Source organism: Schistocerca piceifrons, chromosome 3, assembly GCF_021461385.2.
Source record: "Schistocerca piceifrons isolate TAMUIC-IGC-003096 chromosome 3, iqSchPice1.1, whole genome shotgun sequence".
In the NCBI taxonomy this organism is placed as follows: domain Eukaryota; kingdom Metazoa; phylum Arthropoda; class Insecta; order Orthoptera; family Acrididae; genus Schistocerca; species Schistocerca piceifrons.
The window spans coordinates 407,082,332-407,102,571 of record NC_060140.1 but is presented as its reverse complement, the minus strand read 5'-3'; the positions used below and the strand labels follow the sequence as shown (position 1 = coordinate 407,102,571).

The window sequence follows — 20,240 nt, the reverse complement described above, 5'->3', positions numbered from 1 at the left end:
GCTATCTACAGCTACAGATCCTGACCCAGGTGCCTATAAAAGCATCCATTTTTGACCATTCTTTGATACTCAATTTCACCTAGATTGCAAGAGTACTGGCTCATGGTCAGAAGCCAGATCATGGAGAACTTCCAGTGAAAACTGAGCGGTGATGCACATTCGGAATCCTTGATAACCTCACTAGATTTTATTGAATTTTTTGTTGTAATAAACACGCCGCCACCATTGGCGACTAACCAGTCCTTACGGTAAACATTCCAATCGGAACTTAGGATTTCGTTGTCATTGACGTCTGGTTTCAAGCAACTTTCTGTTCCCAATACTACCTGTGCACTAATTCTGGGACCTTTCCTTGGATGCTCCTACAGTTTACCAAAATCATATTAATCTTTTCTATCTCTGATCTGCGAGGACCAAGATTCTCTGAGGTCGCTGTGGCTGATTTAACAGGCAAATCGTATTTGCTCCCAAGGGAGGAGTTCTACAACCTAAAAAAGCCCCATCTGCACGCCACATGTACTGCGTTACCCTGGTAACCTCTTCCTGCGTGTAGTGCATGCCTGACCTATTAAAGGGAACCCTATAATTCTGCACCCGATAGGGGAGGCCGAGAAATTCGCATCCGATGTAGCCGCAGAGTCGTCTGAGCTTCTACTCCAAACCAGAGGACCGCGATGAACCCTGGGTACGATGTTACAAATAGACAGCTTAGCCTGCACCCCGCGTGCGTTGCTACTTGCCTTCACCAAATCAGCCAGCCGCCGAAAGGAGCCGAGGATGGCCGCAGAACCCAAGTGGCAGGCGTCATTCGCGCCGATATGTGCCATTGCATGGAGCCGGCTGCACCCAGTGCGCTCGATAGCCGCCGGCAGGACCTCCTCCATATCACGGATGAGACCTCCCGTCAAACATACCGAGTGCACACTGGAATTCATTCCCGCCTTGGCTGCTAATCTCCCTGAGAGACTCCATCACCCGCCTAATATTGGAGCTCCGAATGACTAGCACACCAACCTTTTGCACTTGTCCGGACTGGGCAGGAAAATCGACCGCAGATCCATCAGGACAGGCATCCCGTGCTGGCTCAGAGTTATCAACACTTGCTGCCAAGACATATGGAGCCAGCCGCATGGCCTGCTCCCTCTTTCGTCTTCCGCTCAGTGACATGCGAACCTACCATTGTCTGCCACCCTCTCTGGAATGAGGACAGACCGGTCAGATGTTGCTTATCAGAAACTGTAGCGACCTCCGGGTCACCAGGGGATTCCAGTGGCACCAAAGGCCGCAGGTCTCGTCACTAGCGCCCCGATGTCATCACAACTTTGAGCATTAGGTAGAAGCTTGTCGACGGTAGCCAACGCAGCTTCCAACTGTTTATGGACAGCAGCCAACTCACCCTGTATCCGCTCAAAACAAGCACAGTCCCTAGCCATACCGTAATATGTATAAAATAGATACAAGGTGTCAAATGCCGCTACTGAGTTTGAAAATATACCAGAGAGGATAAAGTAACACTAAAAGTTGCTGTGCACATTTATCATTGTTTTCTGAGACCGGAAGCTATTAAACAGGAATAAATTTCTCTACTGAAGTTGATGTATTTGCAGATACGGAATAAATTTCTCTACTGAAGTTGATGTACGTACTTACAGATACCTGTTATTAGAAATCCTGTTTGCCGGAAAGTTACTGCACGAGACAAATATTCAAACTAGAACGCACTGATCTAAAATGTGCGCTGTCTACTAGCACAAAAATAAAAAACTTAGTGGCGTGACGGAGTTTCACACTTGGAAAATTTACACTAGGAAGCTGCCCTACACAAGATTATTCACAAGACTTACGCAACAACAAAAACTATGATTAATTTTCTAACCTCTAGTCTACACAGTAAAATACGCACGTACAGTTCAATTCTTTGCAGAAGCACGTGAACCAAAAACAAAGACTAAATTAATTTACAGTTTATCACACACGTGCTGCTGCTGCTGCTGCTATACTGCGCGTCCTCTCGGCTCGGCGGCTGCCGCTGTAAAGTGCATAGCAGAGGATCCCATTGTACCAGTTACTAGGATTTTTGCCCCCTTTCGCTCACGTATAGAGCGAGGGAAGAATGGCTGTTTAGTTGCCTTTGTGCGTACTGTAATTAATCTAATCTTATCCTCTCTACGGAAGCGACATATTCCGAGAGTCATCATTTAGAGACAGTTTTTGATAATTTGTTAGTAGACTTTCTCGGGACAGTTTACGTCTATTTTCAAGGGTGTGCTAGTTTAATTCCTTCAGCATCTCTGTGACACTCTCACGCGGTTCAGACAAACCTGTGACCATTCGTGTTGCGCTTATCTCTGTACGTCCAGTTTCCCCTGTTTGCCCTATTTGATATGGATACCACACACTTGAGCAGTATTCAAGAATAGGTCACACGAGTGATTTGTAAGCAATCTCCTTTGTAGAGTGATTGTGTTTCCCCAGCGTACTACCAATAAACCGAAGATTGTTATCTGCTTTACCCACAACTGAGACTATGTGATCGTTTCATGTCGTATCCCTAGAAATTATTACACCCGGGAAATTTTACGAAAGTGTTTTAAACATTATGTCCTGAATTATTTATGTAAAAACTCTCAAGGCGTTCTAAACAAAAGAAAAGTTATTAACATTCAACGTCTTTATTCTTCATGTCTGCGTATTTATTTCTCAACATCGTCACCAAGGCGACGAATACTTTTCAAAAAATGCTTCAAATAGGTCTGAGCACTATGGGACTTAACATCTGAGGTCATCAGTCCCCTAGACTTAGAACTACTTAAACCTAACTAACCTAAGGACATCACACACATCCTTGCCCGGAATATATTTCTCCCAACGAGAAACCAGTTTGTTGATACCATCACTCTGCTTGCGGCGCTTTATCAGTATCAAATGGAAGTCATCGAAGGCATTCTTTAAGTTTTGCAAACGGGTGAGAATCGCATGGGGCCAAGTTGGGACTGTAAGGGGGATGATCGAAGTTAGTGGACCCAAGGTGTCGGATTGTGGCAGATGTCGTAGCGCTCGTGTGTAGTTTGACATTGTCACGCTGAAGAACAGGGTGCTCCAAGTGTAAAGTAACTCTTCGAATTCGAAGACAGCGCCATGCGGTCTACTTCACTGGTGTTTCTGAATACAATGTATTTATAGTATCACTTTCATAGTATAACATATCGGTAGTGACAAAGAACATTAAGACTACAGGCCATGTCGAACCAGTGGCAAAGTTGTAAGATGTTTGCAGTAAGCGATTAACCATACTAGGAGAATTTGCAGTTTAACTCCTTATGAGTTAAGACGAGCCAATGGTTCTTGTAGTTGTCTCAGCGCGGCGCGAGTTGCCTTGCTCAAACAATCGACGATTTTCTGCAAGAGAAGAAGCGAGTTACTCTGTCTGCAATTTGCCTATATCAAAGCTGGTGGCCATGTGTGTTTCGTCTGATCAATCACAGCATTTGTACTTGTTATGACTCCACCCACTAGAGTTTTTGTAGCATAGCACGGGTGTCGTTTCTCTCGTAGGGCAGAGTTCACCTTCTGCTATGTAACACTGAGATAAACAGCTTTTTCATTCATGCGAGTTTTAACACAGGGAGGTACAGTAAGTCACCAGAGTTCTGAGTTGTGTTTCTCCGGAAGTTTATCTGTGATCTCCGGCGGCGTTTCGGAAGTTTATCTGTGATCTCCGGCGGCGTTTCTGTAGAGAGGCTTTCCAAAGCGTCGTTGTTAAAAGCAGGGACAAGGGCTGGTTTTGCTGGAGGCCTGTACAGTGGCTCCGGCGTCTCACTGTGTCCGCTGTATGTCCCACTGTGAAGTTGCTGGCCTACAGGGGCCGGGCGTTGCCGTCTAAATATTCTCCTTCCCTCAAAAATTCGTCTCATAGCTCGGGTCTGGGAAATTACTAGTGTGAGTGTTAGTGGTTTATATTCACGAGATGCTGGTTTGTTTGTTCGCTTTGCCTGTCAATGAAATTCGTACATTTTCACGTAACTATGTCGTGTGACATATCGCGTTAAACAGAATTGTTTCAGAAATTCAATGTAATGTGTGTTACTTGTTTGACACCTTATATATCACCACCAATCCACGATAATTTTTGCACTGAAGTTAGACAATGGTTAAGGCATTGTGTAAGTCAGTCAAAAGTTATACTTTTTCTTAAGCATTGGTTACTTGTCAGCCATTTAGTCTAGTCTTTATTCCATTTAACTCTATTGGTTTGTATACTTTAATTTTTAACATGGTTAACTTTCTTAATGATTTAATAGTCTCCCTTAAGTGAGGATTATAAATCTTTATACTGATATCAATTTTCTTTTTCTTATTTATTTAAATGTGTTTATATCGAAGATGAGGAGCCTCTCACATAGATCTTTTAATGCTGTTTCCTAAACAACTTACAATTTAAATCAAGTCAAAAGTTGAATGATTTTAGACTTAATTCAAAAATTCAGTGTTTACATTCTGCTGTTTGTTTTACAAAAATTATGACTAATACAAATATAACTAACACTAATATAAGTATCAAAATTATTCTTTAGCAAATCCTACTCATGTCGAAATTTTGATTCATGCAAAATTCAAAAATTATTATAGTCGCAAACGATGTTCATACACACATATTATTAAAAAAATATAATTCCAAACAGACAATGTGCTTTTTAAGAAATGTTCCTTTCATAATAACGCGTGAATAAAATTTTAAAATATTACACTCATAGACAGTAAATTAACTTTAAAAATGTTATGTTTAAGACACAATATATAAGAACAGGTTTTCTTTTCAACATATTATTCCAGTTAATATTGTAAGTACATGAAACATTTCTTTACAAAATATACTCTTGCTTTACTCGTGAAACGAAGATTATACAAAGTCTGTTCTTATTCAGACACTTACACATGTTGTATAGAGAGATGAATCGATATTAATACTTCGAAGTCCTATGTTAATTCTTGTACTTTTTGCAGCTTTCACTGTCTGACACTGATCTTTATCTATTTTGACCTCTATTTTCACACAATGTCTACAAATGTTCTTGAATGAAGTTGGTGAAGAATGTCACTGCACAAAGGTGGGACTTGTACGAGATATCCGTCGGCTAACCCTTCGGTGGGCAGCGTCATTCTTCATCGAATTTTGCAACAGGAGGTTGCTGTAGTTTGGTGTGGCCCTCATAATAATGTAGACCGTTTAGTGTGGAATCTTGTGTAATATTGGTTTTAAAACATGTATTTTTCTTCTCAAGACGTTGTTGAAGGTATTTATATTTTTGTAGCACTTTGCAGATAACCAGTGTACAATAGGATGGATGTTTGGAAAGGTGTATATTAAAATATTTTCGCCCATCTTCTCTTCAACATCAGTCTAGGGGCTCTCCGTCTTCTGTTCTGCCAAGCATCTTCCTTCCTTCAGACTTGAATCTTTTTTCTGGGCAGGAATAGGAAATTATTGATTACTAGTTGCTTTGAAGTTTTATATTCGTTAGTGCTTCAATCGTTGATTAGGATCTGTAGTTCAGCATTGACTGAGTTTCCTTCAACTCTGTAGTTCAATATAATATAGCAGTCTGCTGGCGACAGTGCGTTTCCATACGTTATTTGTTGCCAAACTGTGCCTAAGCCAAGCCGAGGTTTCAGCGACGTGTTTTGTTGTTAATCCACACTGGCTTCAGTATCGTTCGAAAGAGAATTTTCACAAGGCCTGGACTCAACGGCTATCTTCTGCTGCTTATCCACCGTCCTTGTACTCCCTGTACCACGGCAAGGTTGCTACCGCAGTTAGGTACAAGGGTTGCGTTGGTTACAAATCACAATCCTTCTCGTGCCTTTGCCGGCGCCTCAGCAATGTATAAAATCATTAATCTCGTCCATTCATGTGCTATACACATTTTAAGTTATCGTCCACTGCATCGTCATGGGCAGTTGACGATTTTCATCTTCTTATGAAGTATTTCATACGAGGAAAGCATTTTACTCTTAAATCTATTCAACTGTTACTACATGTGAGTACAGTCTCCTTACAAATGTGTTCAGTATAATAACAATATATTATTGGTTTTTCACTGCGTTAATGATTTTGTAATCTCTTTAGGTAACTGTTCGGAATTTGTGATGAAGCCAACCATGGTTCGAAAGCAGGTTATAGTATAATCCTGTTGTAACCGGTTGACTGTGTGGTACATATCATATACTACAGATTCAAAAATTACGGTGGAGTCAATTGAGCATGAGACTGGCACATTATACTGATAGGTCTAAAAACGTTACACCTCCTTATGACAGCAACTTACAACAGAATCACAGAGTCATAATAGTGACTGGGGGTCCGGTAAAAAACCAGGTTATATGGCGATGTCAGAAGTTGAAGAAATGTCATTTACATTTTCAGCTACTTGTATTTTCAGTTACTTCTTTATTTCTGCTGTTTGAGTTTTCTAAACATTGCTGATGTTGCTGACGCTATCTGGCACTGCATCGGCTGGTATAGTTTTGCATTATTTCCACAGCATGCCTGTTGCTATGAGAAATCCACTGTTGAAGCCTGCTTATCCGCGTCTGCACAGTAAGTGTTTCTGTACGATGTGGTTGTCATACTCGCTAGACCTGACGAATATTTTGCGCGCCAATAACATTTCATAGAACTTCTTCATTTACACAGTGGTTGTAATTGAGATGTAGCTAGTCAAGGAGGTCCACTGTGGCCTGTAATTATCGTATGGCTGCGAAACTTGGTATATACAGTATCCTAATGTAGATCTGATTTACGATGGACAACAATCAATTCCAATTTTGGCCACCAGGTACAAATCTGGCTCTGAACAGCATCTCGTCTACATCTCCGGTGCTCATATTGAACAAGTTGCGAAAGCGTCGATTAATAACAAAATAAGCGTTATATATTTCTCATTTGTTTGACCTTTGTGTGCACGTTCTGTTACAATCCATTATACATAGAAACTTTTACACTACTGGCCATTAAAACTGCTACATCACGAAGAAGACGTGCTACAGACACGAAATTTAACCGACAGGAAGAAGATGCTGTCATATACAAATGATTAGCTTTTCAGAGCATTCACACAAGGTTGGCGCCGGTGGCATCTACAACGTGCTGACATGAGGGAAGTTTCCAACCAATTTCTCATACACAAACAACAGTTGACAAGCGTTGCCTGGTTAAACGTTGTTGTGATGCCTCGTGTAAGGAGAAGAAATGCGTACCATCACGTTCCCGACTTTGATAAAGGTCGGATTGTAGCTTATTGCGATTGCGGTTTATCGTGTCGCGACATTGCTGCTCGCGTTGGTCGAGATCCAATGACTGTTAGCAGAATATGGAATCGGTGGGTTCAGGAGGGTAATACGAAACGCCGTGCTGGATCCCAACGGCCTCGTATCACTAGCAGTCGAGATGACAGACATCTTATCCGCATGGCTGTAACGGATCGTGCAGCCACATCTCGATCCCTGAGTCAACAGATGGGGACGTTTGTAAGACAACAACCATCTGCACGAACAGTTCGACGACGTTTGCAGCAGCATGGGCTATCAGCTCGGAGACCATAGCTGCGGTTACCCTTGACGCTGCATCATAGACAGGAGCGCCTGCGATGGTATACTCAACGACGAACCTGGGTGCACGAATGGCAAAACGTCATTTTTTCGGATGAATCCAAGGTCTATTTACAGCATCATGATGGTCGCACCCGTGTTTGGCGACATCGCGGTGAACGCGTGTATTCGTCATCGCCATACTGGCGTATCACCCGGCGTGATGGTATGGGGTGCCATTGGTTACACGTCTGCCATCTCTTGTTCACACTGCTGGCACTTTGAACAGTGGAAGTTACATTTAAGATGTGTTATGACCCGTGGCTCTACCCTTCATTCGATCCCTGCGAAACCCTACATTTCAACAGGATAATGCACGACCGCATGTTTCAGTCCTGTAAGGACTTTTCTGGATACAGGAAATGTTCGACTGCTGCCCTGGCCAGCACATTCTCCAGATATCTCACCAACTGAAAGCGTCTGGTCATTGGTGGCCGAGCAACTGGCTGGTCACAATACGGCAGTCACTACTCCTGATGAACTGTGGTATCCTGTTAAAGCTGCATGGGCAGCTGTACCTGTACACGCGATCCAAGATGTATTTGACTCAATGCCCAGGCGTATCAAGGGCGATATTACTGCCAGAGGTGGTTTTTCTGGGTACTGATTTCTCAGGATCTATGCACCCAAATTGCGTGAAAATGTAATCACATATCATTTCTAGTATAATATATTTGTCCAATGAATACCCGTTTATCATCTGCATTTCTTCTTGGTGCAGCAATTTTAATGGCCAGTAGTGTATATAGGTCTTTCTTACATTCACAACCACAGATATGCACCTGATGGCCAAAATTGAAACTTTTTTCCAGCTTAAATCGGTTTTGCGTTAACGAATATGTACCAAGTTTCGCTGCCCACACCGGACCTCTAGGAGTATCTGCACTTTAGTTACAACCACCCGGTATTTTGGAGAAAAGATACAATTGTCCGTATTTGGCCCGCACATTGTTTAATGTGGGCCTTTGTGTAATGAATTATTGAGCGCTCGCAGTACTTACCGGAAGGCGTATCCGAAGGCCATAACAGCGTCGCTGACGAACTGTAGCTGATCCTCGAAGGCGGTGTTGTTGCGAGTCAGCACCTCCTTGGTGGTGCACGGCGTCGTGTACTTGGAGTTGTACGGCGTCAGCGAGCTGTTGGGGTACTTGCAGTGGAAGTGGTCCTCCCAGAACTCTGCAATGGGCACAAGAAGCGGTGTCACTATTGGCCAGTTATTCGAAAGCCCTGTGCGCCGTAGCGGACAGAGGGAAGGGAGGTGCCGGAAGGGGACGAATAGGGGTGTGTTGGTGGTGCAAAGCCTTCTGGGAGTGCGCGGCTATAACGATGTCGGAGGAGCACGAAAAGAAATTAATGGTGGAAATAAAAAGAAGGAACGTCTACAAAGCGAAAGCTAATAAAAGGAGAAAAGATTTCACTTCTGTGTTGTAAGTACAGAGGGTGAGAAAGCTAAAAAGAGTGGGGCGGCTTTAAAATAACAAAGAGTAGGCAGCGAGACGTTGTCTTAATGAGAGTGTTTGTCATTCGGTGGGGCACTGAAACACAAGAGACGGCGGAGCACGCAATGAAAGGTTATGCTACTCGTTTAGGCTGTTCTCCATCTTTTGAAGACTGTTTTTTTTATAGCAGCTGCGATTAACAACAGAGATATGACAGGCAATGTAATCAGGACTACTAGTGCTAACATAAATACCCACGGAATGCTTGGGCGTGGAATGGCTGGCAGTGGATGGCAGAAGGAAAGCAAGCACAAGACAGAGAGCTCGCGAATAATAATTGGCTCGTAACGACGCTATGCTGCATGTCCCCGTAAGCCATTGGTCCACTGAAACACGGCCCGCAGTCCAGGAATATGGCGGTGGAAAATGGATCGTTATCTCTTCTGCCAATGTTTACGTGCTGCCGGGCCCCGGATAAAGCGCTTACATCAAGTTCGGGCGATAGCGATACATGCAGGGTCATTAAACCGCAATAATACCGTGCCGACTACAGAGGGTTGGTGTTATCTTGAAGAACGGGTATTAGTTTCCATAAACCGGGCGGGCCGGCTGCGAACTATTCCTGAAAGACGGAGGCCGTTTGCGTCCTGCCACAGGAGCAGATTATCGCACTGCAGCGTGGGACAGAATGCGTTGTGCCGCTTTAGAGCGGATAATTCAGAATATGGGAGGGCGAGGTATTGCCGTCTAGTCTGCACTTGGTTGGATGCGGCTCAACATCCCATTAACGTGCTATCTCGCATAAAGTCGTATATCTTTTATCACCACTATGTCCACTGGAATAGAATGTACTCGAATTAAATCAGGCGATGCTGAGGGACTTAGATTAGGAAATGAGACACTTAAAGTAATAGATGAGTTTTTCTATCTGGGAAGCAAAATAACCGATGATGGTCGAAGTAGAGAGAATACGAAACGTAGACTGGCCATGGCAAGGAAGGCGCTTCTGCAGAAGAGAGATTTGTTAACATAGAGTACAGATTTAAGTGTCAGGAAGTCCTTTCTGGAAGTATTTGTATGGAGTGCAGCTATGCATGGATGATAAATAGCTTAGACAAGAAGAGAATAGAAGCTTTCGAAACATCGTACTACAGCAGAATGCTGACGATTAGATGGGTAGGCCACGTAACTAATGAGAAGATACTGAATATAATTGGGGAGAAGAGAAATTTGTGGCCCAACTTGACTAGAAGAAGGAATCGGTTGGTAGGACACATTCTGAAGCATCAAAGGACCATTAATTTAGTATTGGAGGGAAGCGTGGAGGGTAAAAATCGCAGAGGGGGGGGGGGGGGGGGGCAAGAGGTGTATACACTAAGCAGATTCAGAAGGAAGTAAGTAGCAGTAGTTACTCGGAGCTGAAAAGGCTTCCACAGGATAGAACAGCAGGGACAGGCCCGTCAAACCAGTCTCTGGACTGAAAACGATAACAACATGTCCAATTTTAGTTCTGGCTTGCAGGGTGCCCCGTTTAACTCTTCCACCTCAATATAACTTTCGAACGCATTCAAAATACTTTCCTTTCAGAGGAATGCTCTCGGAACAAAACTAAAACAGAAACCAACTTTCTCAAAATGAATCTTTCTCACGGATGCAAAGTTTCCACTGTTTTGACACCTAGTAATTAAAAAAGTGTGTGACTTTTGCGGATAAGGCTCTTACTCACTGCTCTATCCACGTGTGCCTCAGGACACAGAGGTATTGGCAGAACTGAAGCTGTGAGAATAAGACGTGCTTCCCGACCGGACAGCTCAACATAGTTTTCTCAACAACAGTATCTCAAGCTCAAAGATTTGCAAAACAAGATGCTACATGTCAAAGAACTGCAAACTTCCGAACGTACAAACATGAAGAAACCACATATAAGACTTGAACCCAACCAGTTCTCTAGCAATTTATGGAGGATCTACACTCCTGGAAATTGAAATAAGAACACCGTGAATTCATTGTCCCAGGAAGGGGAAACTTTATTGACACATTACTGGGGTCAGATACATCACATGATCACACTGACAGAACCACAGGCACATAGACACAGGCAACAGAGCATGCACAATGTCGGCACTAGTACAGTGTATGTCCACCTTTCGCAGCAATGCAGGCTGCTATTCTCCCATGGAGACGATCGTAGAGATGCTGGATGTAGTCCTGTGGAACGGCTTGCCATGCCATTTCCACCTGGCGCCTCAGTTGGACCAGTGTTCGTGCTGGACGTGCAGACCGCGTGAGACGACGCTTCATCCAGTCCCAAACATGCTCAATGGGGGACAGATCCGGAGATCTTGCTGGCCAGGGTAGTTGACTTACACCTTCTAGAGCACGTTGGGTGGCACGGGATACATGCGGACGTGCATTGTCCTGTTGGAACAGCAAGTTCCCTTGCCGGTCTAGGAATGGTAGAACGATGGGTTCGATGACGGTTTGGATGTACCGTGCACTATTCAGTGTCCCCTCGACGATCACCAGTGGTGTACGGCCAGTGTAGGAGATCGATCCCCACACCATGATGCCGGGTGTTGGCCCTGTGTGCCTCGGTCGTATGCAGTCCTGATTGTGGCGCTCACATGCACGGCGCCAAACACGTATACAACCATCATTGGCACCAAGGCAGAAGCGACTCTCATCGCTGAAGACGACACGTCTCCATTCGTCCCTCCATTCACGCCTGTCGCGACACCACTGGAGGCGGGCTGCACGATGTTGGGGCGTGAGCGGAAGATGGCCTAACGGTGTGCGGGACCGTAGCCCAGCTTCATGGAGACGGTTGCGAATGGTCCTCGCCGATACCCCAGGAGCAACAGTGTCCCTAATTTGCTGGGAAGTGGCGGTGCGGTCCCCTACGGCACTGCGTAGGATCCTACGGTCTTGGCGTGCATCCGTGCGTCGCTGCGGTCCGGTCCCAGGTCGACGGGCACGTGCACCTTCCGCCGACCACTGGCGACAACATCGATGTACTGTGGAGACCTCACGCCCCACGTGTTGAGCAATTCGGCGTTACGTCCACCCGGCCTCCCGCATGCCCACTATACGCCCTCGCTCAAAGTCTGTCAACTGCACATACGGTTCACGTCCACGCTGTCGCGGCATGCTACCAGTGTTAAAGACTGCGATGAAGCTCCGTATGCCACGGCAAACTGGCTGACACTGATGGCGGCGGTGCACAAATGCTGCGCAGCTAGCGCCATTTGACGGCCAACACCGCGGTTCCTGGTGTGTCCGCTGTGCCGTGCGTGTGATCATTGCTTGTACAGCCCTCTCGCAGTGTCCGGAGCAAGTATGGTGGGTCTGACACACCGGTGTCAATGTGTTCTTTTTTCCATTTCCAGGAGTGTATAACGGAAGAAGGATGGCCCACTAAAGAAATAAAATTACATGGAATAACTAAATGTACAGTATGTATAAATACATGTGTGAGAAACTAGAGCAATTTATTTTTGATATCAAAACATTACAAAAGGTTCTAATGCACGTGGGTCGGAGGTATGCCAAGGAATTTCCTGTTGTGACTCTTGATAGCGCAGTTTACATCAAATGTGCATTCTCATTCATTTACTTATTTACAGTTGGTCATGGCATTTATTTTGTTTTGTGTATCCAGTGTCTGAAATGCACTATGGATTTCCAGCATGCTACATTATTTTCAAGACAGCAACTTGTCTTAACCGGTTCGGTTTCGATATAGTCGAAGTGGCAGGATTCCCTTTTTACTGAATTGATTTGCCTAGTTTCTGGTTAACTGAACCAGTCTTCAAATCATCTTACGAGACACAGTTAGAATTACCATATATCGAATAAACTGTTGCAAAAATTATTGAGTGCTCAAAGTCCCCTGCAGAAATACTGAACCGTGCTGCCTATATAGCAGCCCATAATTGCGAAAGTGCTGCCGGTGCAGGATTTTGTGCAAGAACTGACCCCTCGATTACGTCCCATAAACGTTTGATGGAACTGATGTCGGACATTCTGGATTGCAAAACCATTCGCTCGTAGAATCCAAAATGTTCTTCAAACCAGAATTGTGGCGCGGTGATGCAGTACATTATCATCCAGAAAAATTCGATCGTTGTTCGGGAACATGAAGTCCGTGAAGGGCTGCAAATGGTCTCCAGGTAGCCGAACATAACCATTCACAAGCAAATATCGGTTCAGCTAGACCAGAGGACCCAGTCCATCCCTTGTAAACATAGCCCACACGACCATGGAGCAACCACTAGCTTGCACAGTGCCTTGCTGACAACTTGGATCCATGGCTTCGCGCGGTCTACCCCTCAGTGGATCCCTACCAAGAGGTCTTGCCAAATGAAATCGGGACATCTGACGGTTTTCCAATCATCTCGGGTCGAACCGATATGGTAACGAGCCCAGGAGAGGTGCAGCGGGTAATAATGTGCTGTTAGCAAAGGCAATCGCGTCAAATGTCTGCTGTCATAGCCAATTTACGCAAAATTTCGCCGTACTGTCTCAGTGGATACGTTCGTCGTACGTCCGGTATTGATTTCTGCTGTTATTCCACGCTCCGTTGTTTGTCTGTTAGAACTGACAAATCTATACATGTGCCTCTGCTCTCGGTCGTTAAGTGAAGGCTGTCGGCCGCTGCATTGTCGGGTGTATCTCGGAATAATGGTTCTCTAACGATTTCCGAAATGGAAAGTCCCATGCATCTACCTCCAACTACCATTCCGGCCATGATCACTTCGAATACCTTTCCACATGAATTTCCTGAGTGCAAACGACAGCTCCGCCAATGCACTGCCCTTTTATAACTTGTATGCACGATACTACCGCCATCTGTATATGTGCATATCGCTATTTTGTCATCTCAGTGTATAACAAGATACAGAACGTGTCGTATTAGGGTATACGTACCAGTCGCACAAAACAATGTTTTCCGAAATAGCGTGTAAAAAGTTAAGATTTTACAAATACGTATAACCAATAATGGCATCCGTCCATCCTTGAGGGATGATGGTGTAACATGCTTGGTTCAGAGTCTGCGGCGTCTGCTGTGGCTAAAAAGCCCCACTCAAGAGTGGCAGTCCCAACTGCAGTTTCGACATGTGAAATTTGAGGGACTTCGAACAGAAGCCGCTCTGTCTCTTCGCTTTGTCCACTTCCTGATTTGTTCCTGTGTGCGTTCGTCCTCTGAGAGCCGTTGCGCACAGTTACTCGCCACTTGACACGGTCATCTGCAATGCTTTCCCAGCGACTTGGATCGATTCTGGTCTTGGTCACGTCTCTCTTGCAGATATCCTTGAAACGAAGATGCGGTCATCCCACTGGCCTCACATCCTCCTGAAGTTCTCCGTACAGCAGTTGTTTCGGTATCCGTTCAGGACCCTTGCGCCTGATATGTCCCAACCATCTTAGACGTCGATGACTCAGGAGTGCAAAGATAATGGTTGTGCTTGCACAATGAAAGACTTCGGTGTTAGGTACTCTGTCTCTCCAAGAGATCTGAAGGATCTTCCGGAGACAGCGGAGATGGAAGTTGTTGAGTCGAGATTCATGCTTAGAAAGAGTTGTCCATGTCTCACGGCTATAGAGAAGGGTGCTTATAACGCAAGCGTTGTAGACTTTTAATTTAGTTTTTATGGTAAGCAGTCAGTTGTTCCATACTCTGTTTTTCAGTCTAGCCATGACAGATGATGCCTTTGCGATTCTGTTAGCAATTTCAGTGTCCATGGACAAGTTGCTACATATTGTGGATCCCAAGTAGGTAAAATCATCAACTACCTGGAGAGGATTGCCATCAATGCTGATGGATGGAAGGTTGGTAGTGCTCTGCGCCATGATCTTAGTCTTTTGAAGGCTGATGAGTAGACCAAATTTTTCACAGGCATTTGATAATTTGTTGATTATATACTGCAGCTCATCTTCTGTGTTCGCTACTAGAGCTGCATCGTCCGCATATAACAACTCACGGATAACAACTGTATTTACTTTGGTCTTGGCCTTGAGGCGAGCAATGTTGAAAAGATTTCCATCAGACCTCATATTTAGATACACTCCCTCCTCACAGTGTTCAGAGGCAAATCTGAGCAGAAGGGAAAAGAAAATCCGAAATAATGTAGGAGCTAACACACACCCCTGTTTCACACCGCTATTAACAGGGAATGCTTCTGATGTTTTACCGTTGAAGCAGATTGTTGCTTGTGTTTTCTCAAGGAAAGAGACAATTATTTGTAGTAGTTTAGGTGGGCATCCAATCTTCTGCAACAGTTTGAAAAGCCCATTTCTGCTCACTAAATCAAATGCTTTAACAAGGTGAATGAAAGCAATATAAAGTGGCCTCTGCTGCTCACGACATTTCTCTTGTAGCTGTCTTAAGTAGAAGATCATATCTACGGTTGATTGGCCAGGCCTGAAGCCACACTGAGATTCTGGGTAGATTCTGGAAGCTAAGATTTGTAATCGCATTAGGATGACTCCTGCATAAGCTTTCCCGGCTGCACTTAGTAATGAAATGCCTCGGTAATTGTTACAGTCACTTCTTTCCCTTTCTGTTTATATAGAGTAACTATCCTCGAATTCCGCATACTCATCGGGACATAACCTTCTTCCCAGCTGGTTGTGATAAGTGAATATAAATGCTTGAGAAGAACAGACTTGTTATACTTAATAACTTCTGCAGGGATCCCATCTTCACCTGGGGCCTTTCCGTTTGCAAGAGAATCAACTTCTCTTCTGAGTGCTTCCATAGTAGGCATTGCATCTAGTTCTTCCATAACTGGCATTTGTTTGATGGCGTCACATGCATCCCTGCTAACTTCATTCTCGGCTGCATACAACACGAGGTAGTGTTCAACCCAGCGTTCCATTTGTTTGCCTTCATCAGTAATGACTTCACCCGTCTTGGACTTCAGAGGAGCTGTTTTTCTGACAGTTGGTCCGATTGCTTTCGTAATGCCATCGTACATTGCCTTAGCATCCCCAGAATCGGCTGCTTTCTGTATACCTGCACATAAATTCAGCCAGTAGTTATTTGCGCATTCCTGGATGTTTGCTATACCCTGTTCTTTGCTTTTCGTAGGTCATCTCGAGTTCTTTCGTTTGGGTTTCTTTTGTAAGCAAGCAGGTCTTTCCGTTTAGCCTCAGTGACTGGTTTCATTTCTTCCAAATTTTGCTCGTACCAGTCCTTATTTCTTTTTCCTTTTATTCCATAGGCCAATACTGCTGAGTTGCAGATTACACCCGAGAGTTTTTGCCCATTTCTTATCAACATTCCTTTCTGCTTGCACGTTTCCTGGGAAAGCACTTTCAAAATTACTGGCAAAATCCTGCTTTCTTTGTGTGTCATGAACATGATCTGTGTTGATACGGGGATGGCCTCTCGGTTTAGCGTGGTGATATTTCTTAGGAGTGAGCCTCAATGTGCACGCCACCAGGGCGTGGTCAGTGTTGCAATCAGCTCTATGATAACTTCGTGACAGTAGTACATTTTTGAGACCAGTAAGCCTAGCTATGACTAAGTCAAGTTGATGCCAGTGATGAGAGCGAGGGTGTCTCCAGGACACCTTCTGCTGATCCTTAAGCTGGAAATATGTGTTTGTAATGCAGAGTCCGTAAAAACAGCAAACTTCAAGCAGTCTCTGGCCATTTTCATTCATTTTTCCCACCCCATGATGTCCCAGAAAATTCGGCCATATGCCATTATCTGATCCAACTCTAGCATTAAAGTCCCCTAGAATATACAGTGTCTCCGTGCTAGGTACCTTGGCTATTCTGTCGCTGAGTAAATCATAAAACAGATCCTTCTCTTCCATGCTGGATGATAAGGTGGGAGCGTACACATTTAGGATGTTGACAGTGCCGCTTGAGGAGCATATTTCTAAAGCAATAATTCGCTCTGTTCCACCGGATGGTGGCACACTACAGTCCTGGAGGGTGTTTTTAGCAGCAAATCCTACGCCATGAAATCTTGGCTCGTCTTGAGACTTCCCCTGACAGAAGAATGTGTAATTATCCTCCCCGATGGAGCCCGCGTCTGGAAGCCGCGTCTCCTGCAGTCCCGTGATGTCAACAGACGATGGAGCTCTCTGTCAATTACGGCAGTCTTACGGGTGAAACCAACCTCTTGGGCATCGTCAATGTACCTTGGACACATGGTCCTAACATTCCAGGTGGCAATACGAAATAATGATTTCTTTATTATTTCATTTTTGTTTTTAGTAGGTGTACTATATCAACTCGCTTGCCGAAGATTACTTCTAAGCTCCACACAATCCGTGAAGCAGGCGGATAGTGGCGGGACAGCACCTTATTGGCTGGGGGCTTCCCATCTTGAGGCGGGCGGTAGCTCTCCAATGAGATGCAATGATCTCTCCCACCGTCGGAAGTGGCCCCTGGCACTAGAGTCTTACGCCAATCAGACAGAGCTTATAACCGGTAACTGCCTCTTCCCGTGTTGTGCCGAAGTCCTTGGACGTCGCTGAAGTGTCCTCTCCAGGATGCTACAAGCCTGAGCGATAAATCTGAAGACACGTGAGTTGCCCAATCATCACGGTCTCCCTCTCGGCCTAAATGATAAAATCCAGAGGAAAGGCAAGCCAATACGTCTGGTATCACTTCGGTTGCAGGAGATGCCGAAAGGGGACGTAGTATGCCTTCCAACCGCCTTTGGGGCTCCACTCCAGATTTTCTTTCAGGGTTTTCTCCCTTAGACTTCATCCCTCCCGAGACCAACCACAAGGCAGTGGTGTGCTAAGGTAATTAGAGAAAGAAAAGGAATGGTAACTAAGGAGAGGGTAGGGAATAGGATATATAGGATATAGGATATAAGATGGGTCCTTGTGAGGCACACTTTGTCTGGCTCCTATGCTGAGACCTGCCCAGCTAGGTTGGACCTGCCAGTAGCTACGCTACCACCGATATAGCTCTCAGCTTCCTTGGAGCAAACAAACTCTCCCGCCCACACGGACAGTGCTACGATAAGGCAGTGCCTCATGGGAGAGTATAACAAAGTCAAATTTAATCATGAACAATGACAGAACAAAAACAGAACTGATAGTCTACTTCCTCTGGCCGCAAGATTACCTCAGATAGGGGGTACCATATCAGGATGGAATATCAGGATGTACATAATGTCTTCATTACAACTGCCAATTAAGACAATAAAAGTACATGCCAGTTACCACACTTAAGCTCTTTAAATTTTTCCCAAAACAGCAGGCACTTAGTACCAACGAACAGTAAGCAGAAACACCGCCACGTACTGAGTATACAAACAAAAGTCGTTTGCTATAGCGAGACGTGACACCGTTCACTCATCATCATCATCATCATCATCATTTAAAACTGATTATGCCTTTCAGCGTTCAGTCTGGAGCATAGCCCCCCTTATAAAATTCCTCCATGATCCCCTATTCAGTGCTAACATTGGTGACTCTTCTGATGTTAAACCTATTACTTCAAAATCATTCTTAACCGAATCCAGGTACCTTCTCCTTGGTCTGCCCCGACTCCTCCTACCCTCTACTGCTGAACCAATGAGTCTCTTGGGTAACCTTGCTTCTCCCATGCGTGTAACTTGACCCCACCATCTAAGCCTGTTCGCCCTGACTGCTACATCTATAGAGTTCATTCCCAGTTTTTCTTTGATTTCCTCATTGTGGACACCCTCCTGCCATTGTTCCCATCTACTAGTACCTGCAATCATCCTAGCTACTTTCATATCCGTAACCTCAACCTTATTTTTAAGGTAACCTGAATCCACCCAGATTTCGCTCCCATACAACAAAGTTGGTCGAAAGATTGAACGGTGCACAGATAACTTAGTCTTGGTACTGACTTCCTTCTTGCAGAAGAGAGTAGATCGCAGCTGAGCGCTCACTGCATTAGCCTTGCTACACCTCGCTTCCAGTTCTTTCACTATGTTGCCATCCTGTGAGAATATGCATCCTAAGTACTTGAAACCGTCCACCTGTTCTAACTTTGTTCCTCCTATTTGGCACTCAATCCGTTTACATTTCTTTCCCACTTACATTACTTTCGTTTTGGAGATGCTAATCTTCATACCATAGTCCTTACATTTCTGATCTGGCTCTGAAATATTACTCTGCAAACTTTCAATCGAATCTGCCATCACAACTAAGTCATCCGCATATGCAAGACTGCTTATTTTGTGTTCACATATCTTAATCTCACCCAGCCAATCTATTGTTTTCAACATATGATCCATAAATAATATGAACAACAGTGGAGACAGGTTGCAGCCTTGTCTTACCCCTGAAACTACTCTGAACCATGAACTCAGTTTACCGTCAACTCTAACTGCTGCCTGACTATCCATGTAAAGACCTTTAATTGCTTGCAAAAGTTTGCCTCCTATTCCATAATCTCGTAGAACAGACAATAACTTCCTCCTAGGAACCCGGTCATATGCCTTTTCTAGATCTATAAAGCATATATACAATTCCCTGTTCCACTCATAACACTTCTCCATTATTTGCCATAAGCTAAAGATCTGGTCCTGACAACCTCTAAGAGGCCTAAACGCACACTGATTTTCATCCAATTGCTCCTCAACTAATACTCGCACTTTCCTTTCAACAATACCTGAGAAGATTTTACCCACAACGTTGATTAAAGAGATACCTCTGTAGTTGTTACAATCTTTTCTGTTTCCATGTTTAAAGATTGGTGTGATTACTGCTTTTGTCCAGTCTGATGGAACCTGTCCCGATTCCCAGGCCATTTCAATTATCCTGTGTAGCCATTTAAGACCTGACATTCCACTGTACTTGATGAGTTCCGACTTAATTTCATCCACCCCAGCTGCTTTATTGCACTGCAATCTATTGACCATTTTCTCCACTTCCTCAAACGTGATCCTATTTCCATCATCATTCCTATCCCATTCTACCTCGAAATCTGAAACATTACTGATCGTATTTTCACCTACATTGAGCAACTCTTCAAAATATTCCCTCCATCTGCCCAAGGCATCCAGAGGATTCACCAGCAGTTTTCCTGACCTGTCCAAAATACTTGTCATTTCCTTCTTACCTCCCTTTCGAAGACTGCTAATTACACTCCAGAATGGTTTTCCAGCAGCTTCACCCAATGTCTCCAACCTGTTTCCAAAGTCTTCCCAAG

General features: G+C 44.5%; 1 protein-coding gene across 1 annotated transcript in view; it reads right to left on the bottom strand.

Moving 5' to 3' along the window:
* The window catches only part of LOC124789384 (metabotropic glutamate receptor 4-like), an 876,620-nt gene that overhangs the window by 251,252 nt on the left and 605,128 nt on the right, over nt 1-20,240 (bottom strand). The window contains exon 5 of the mRNA XM_047256716.1: nt 8,649-8,823. Within this exon, the coding sequence (XP_047112672.1) occupies nt 8,649-8,823 (175 nt within the window). The remainder of the gene's footprint in view (nt 1-8,648; nt 8,824-20,240) is intronic.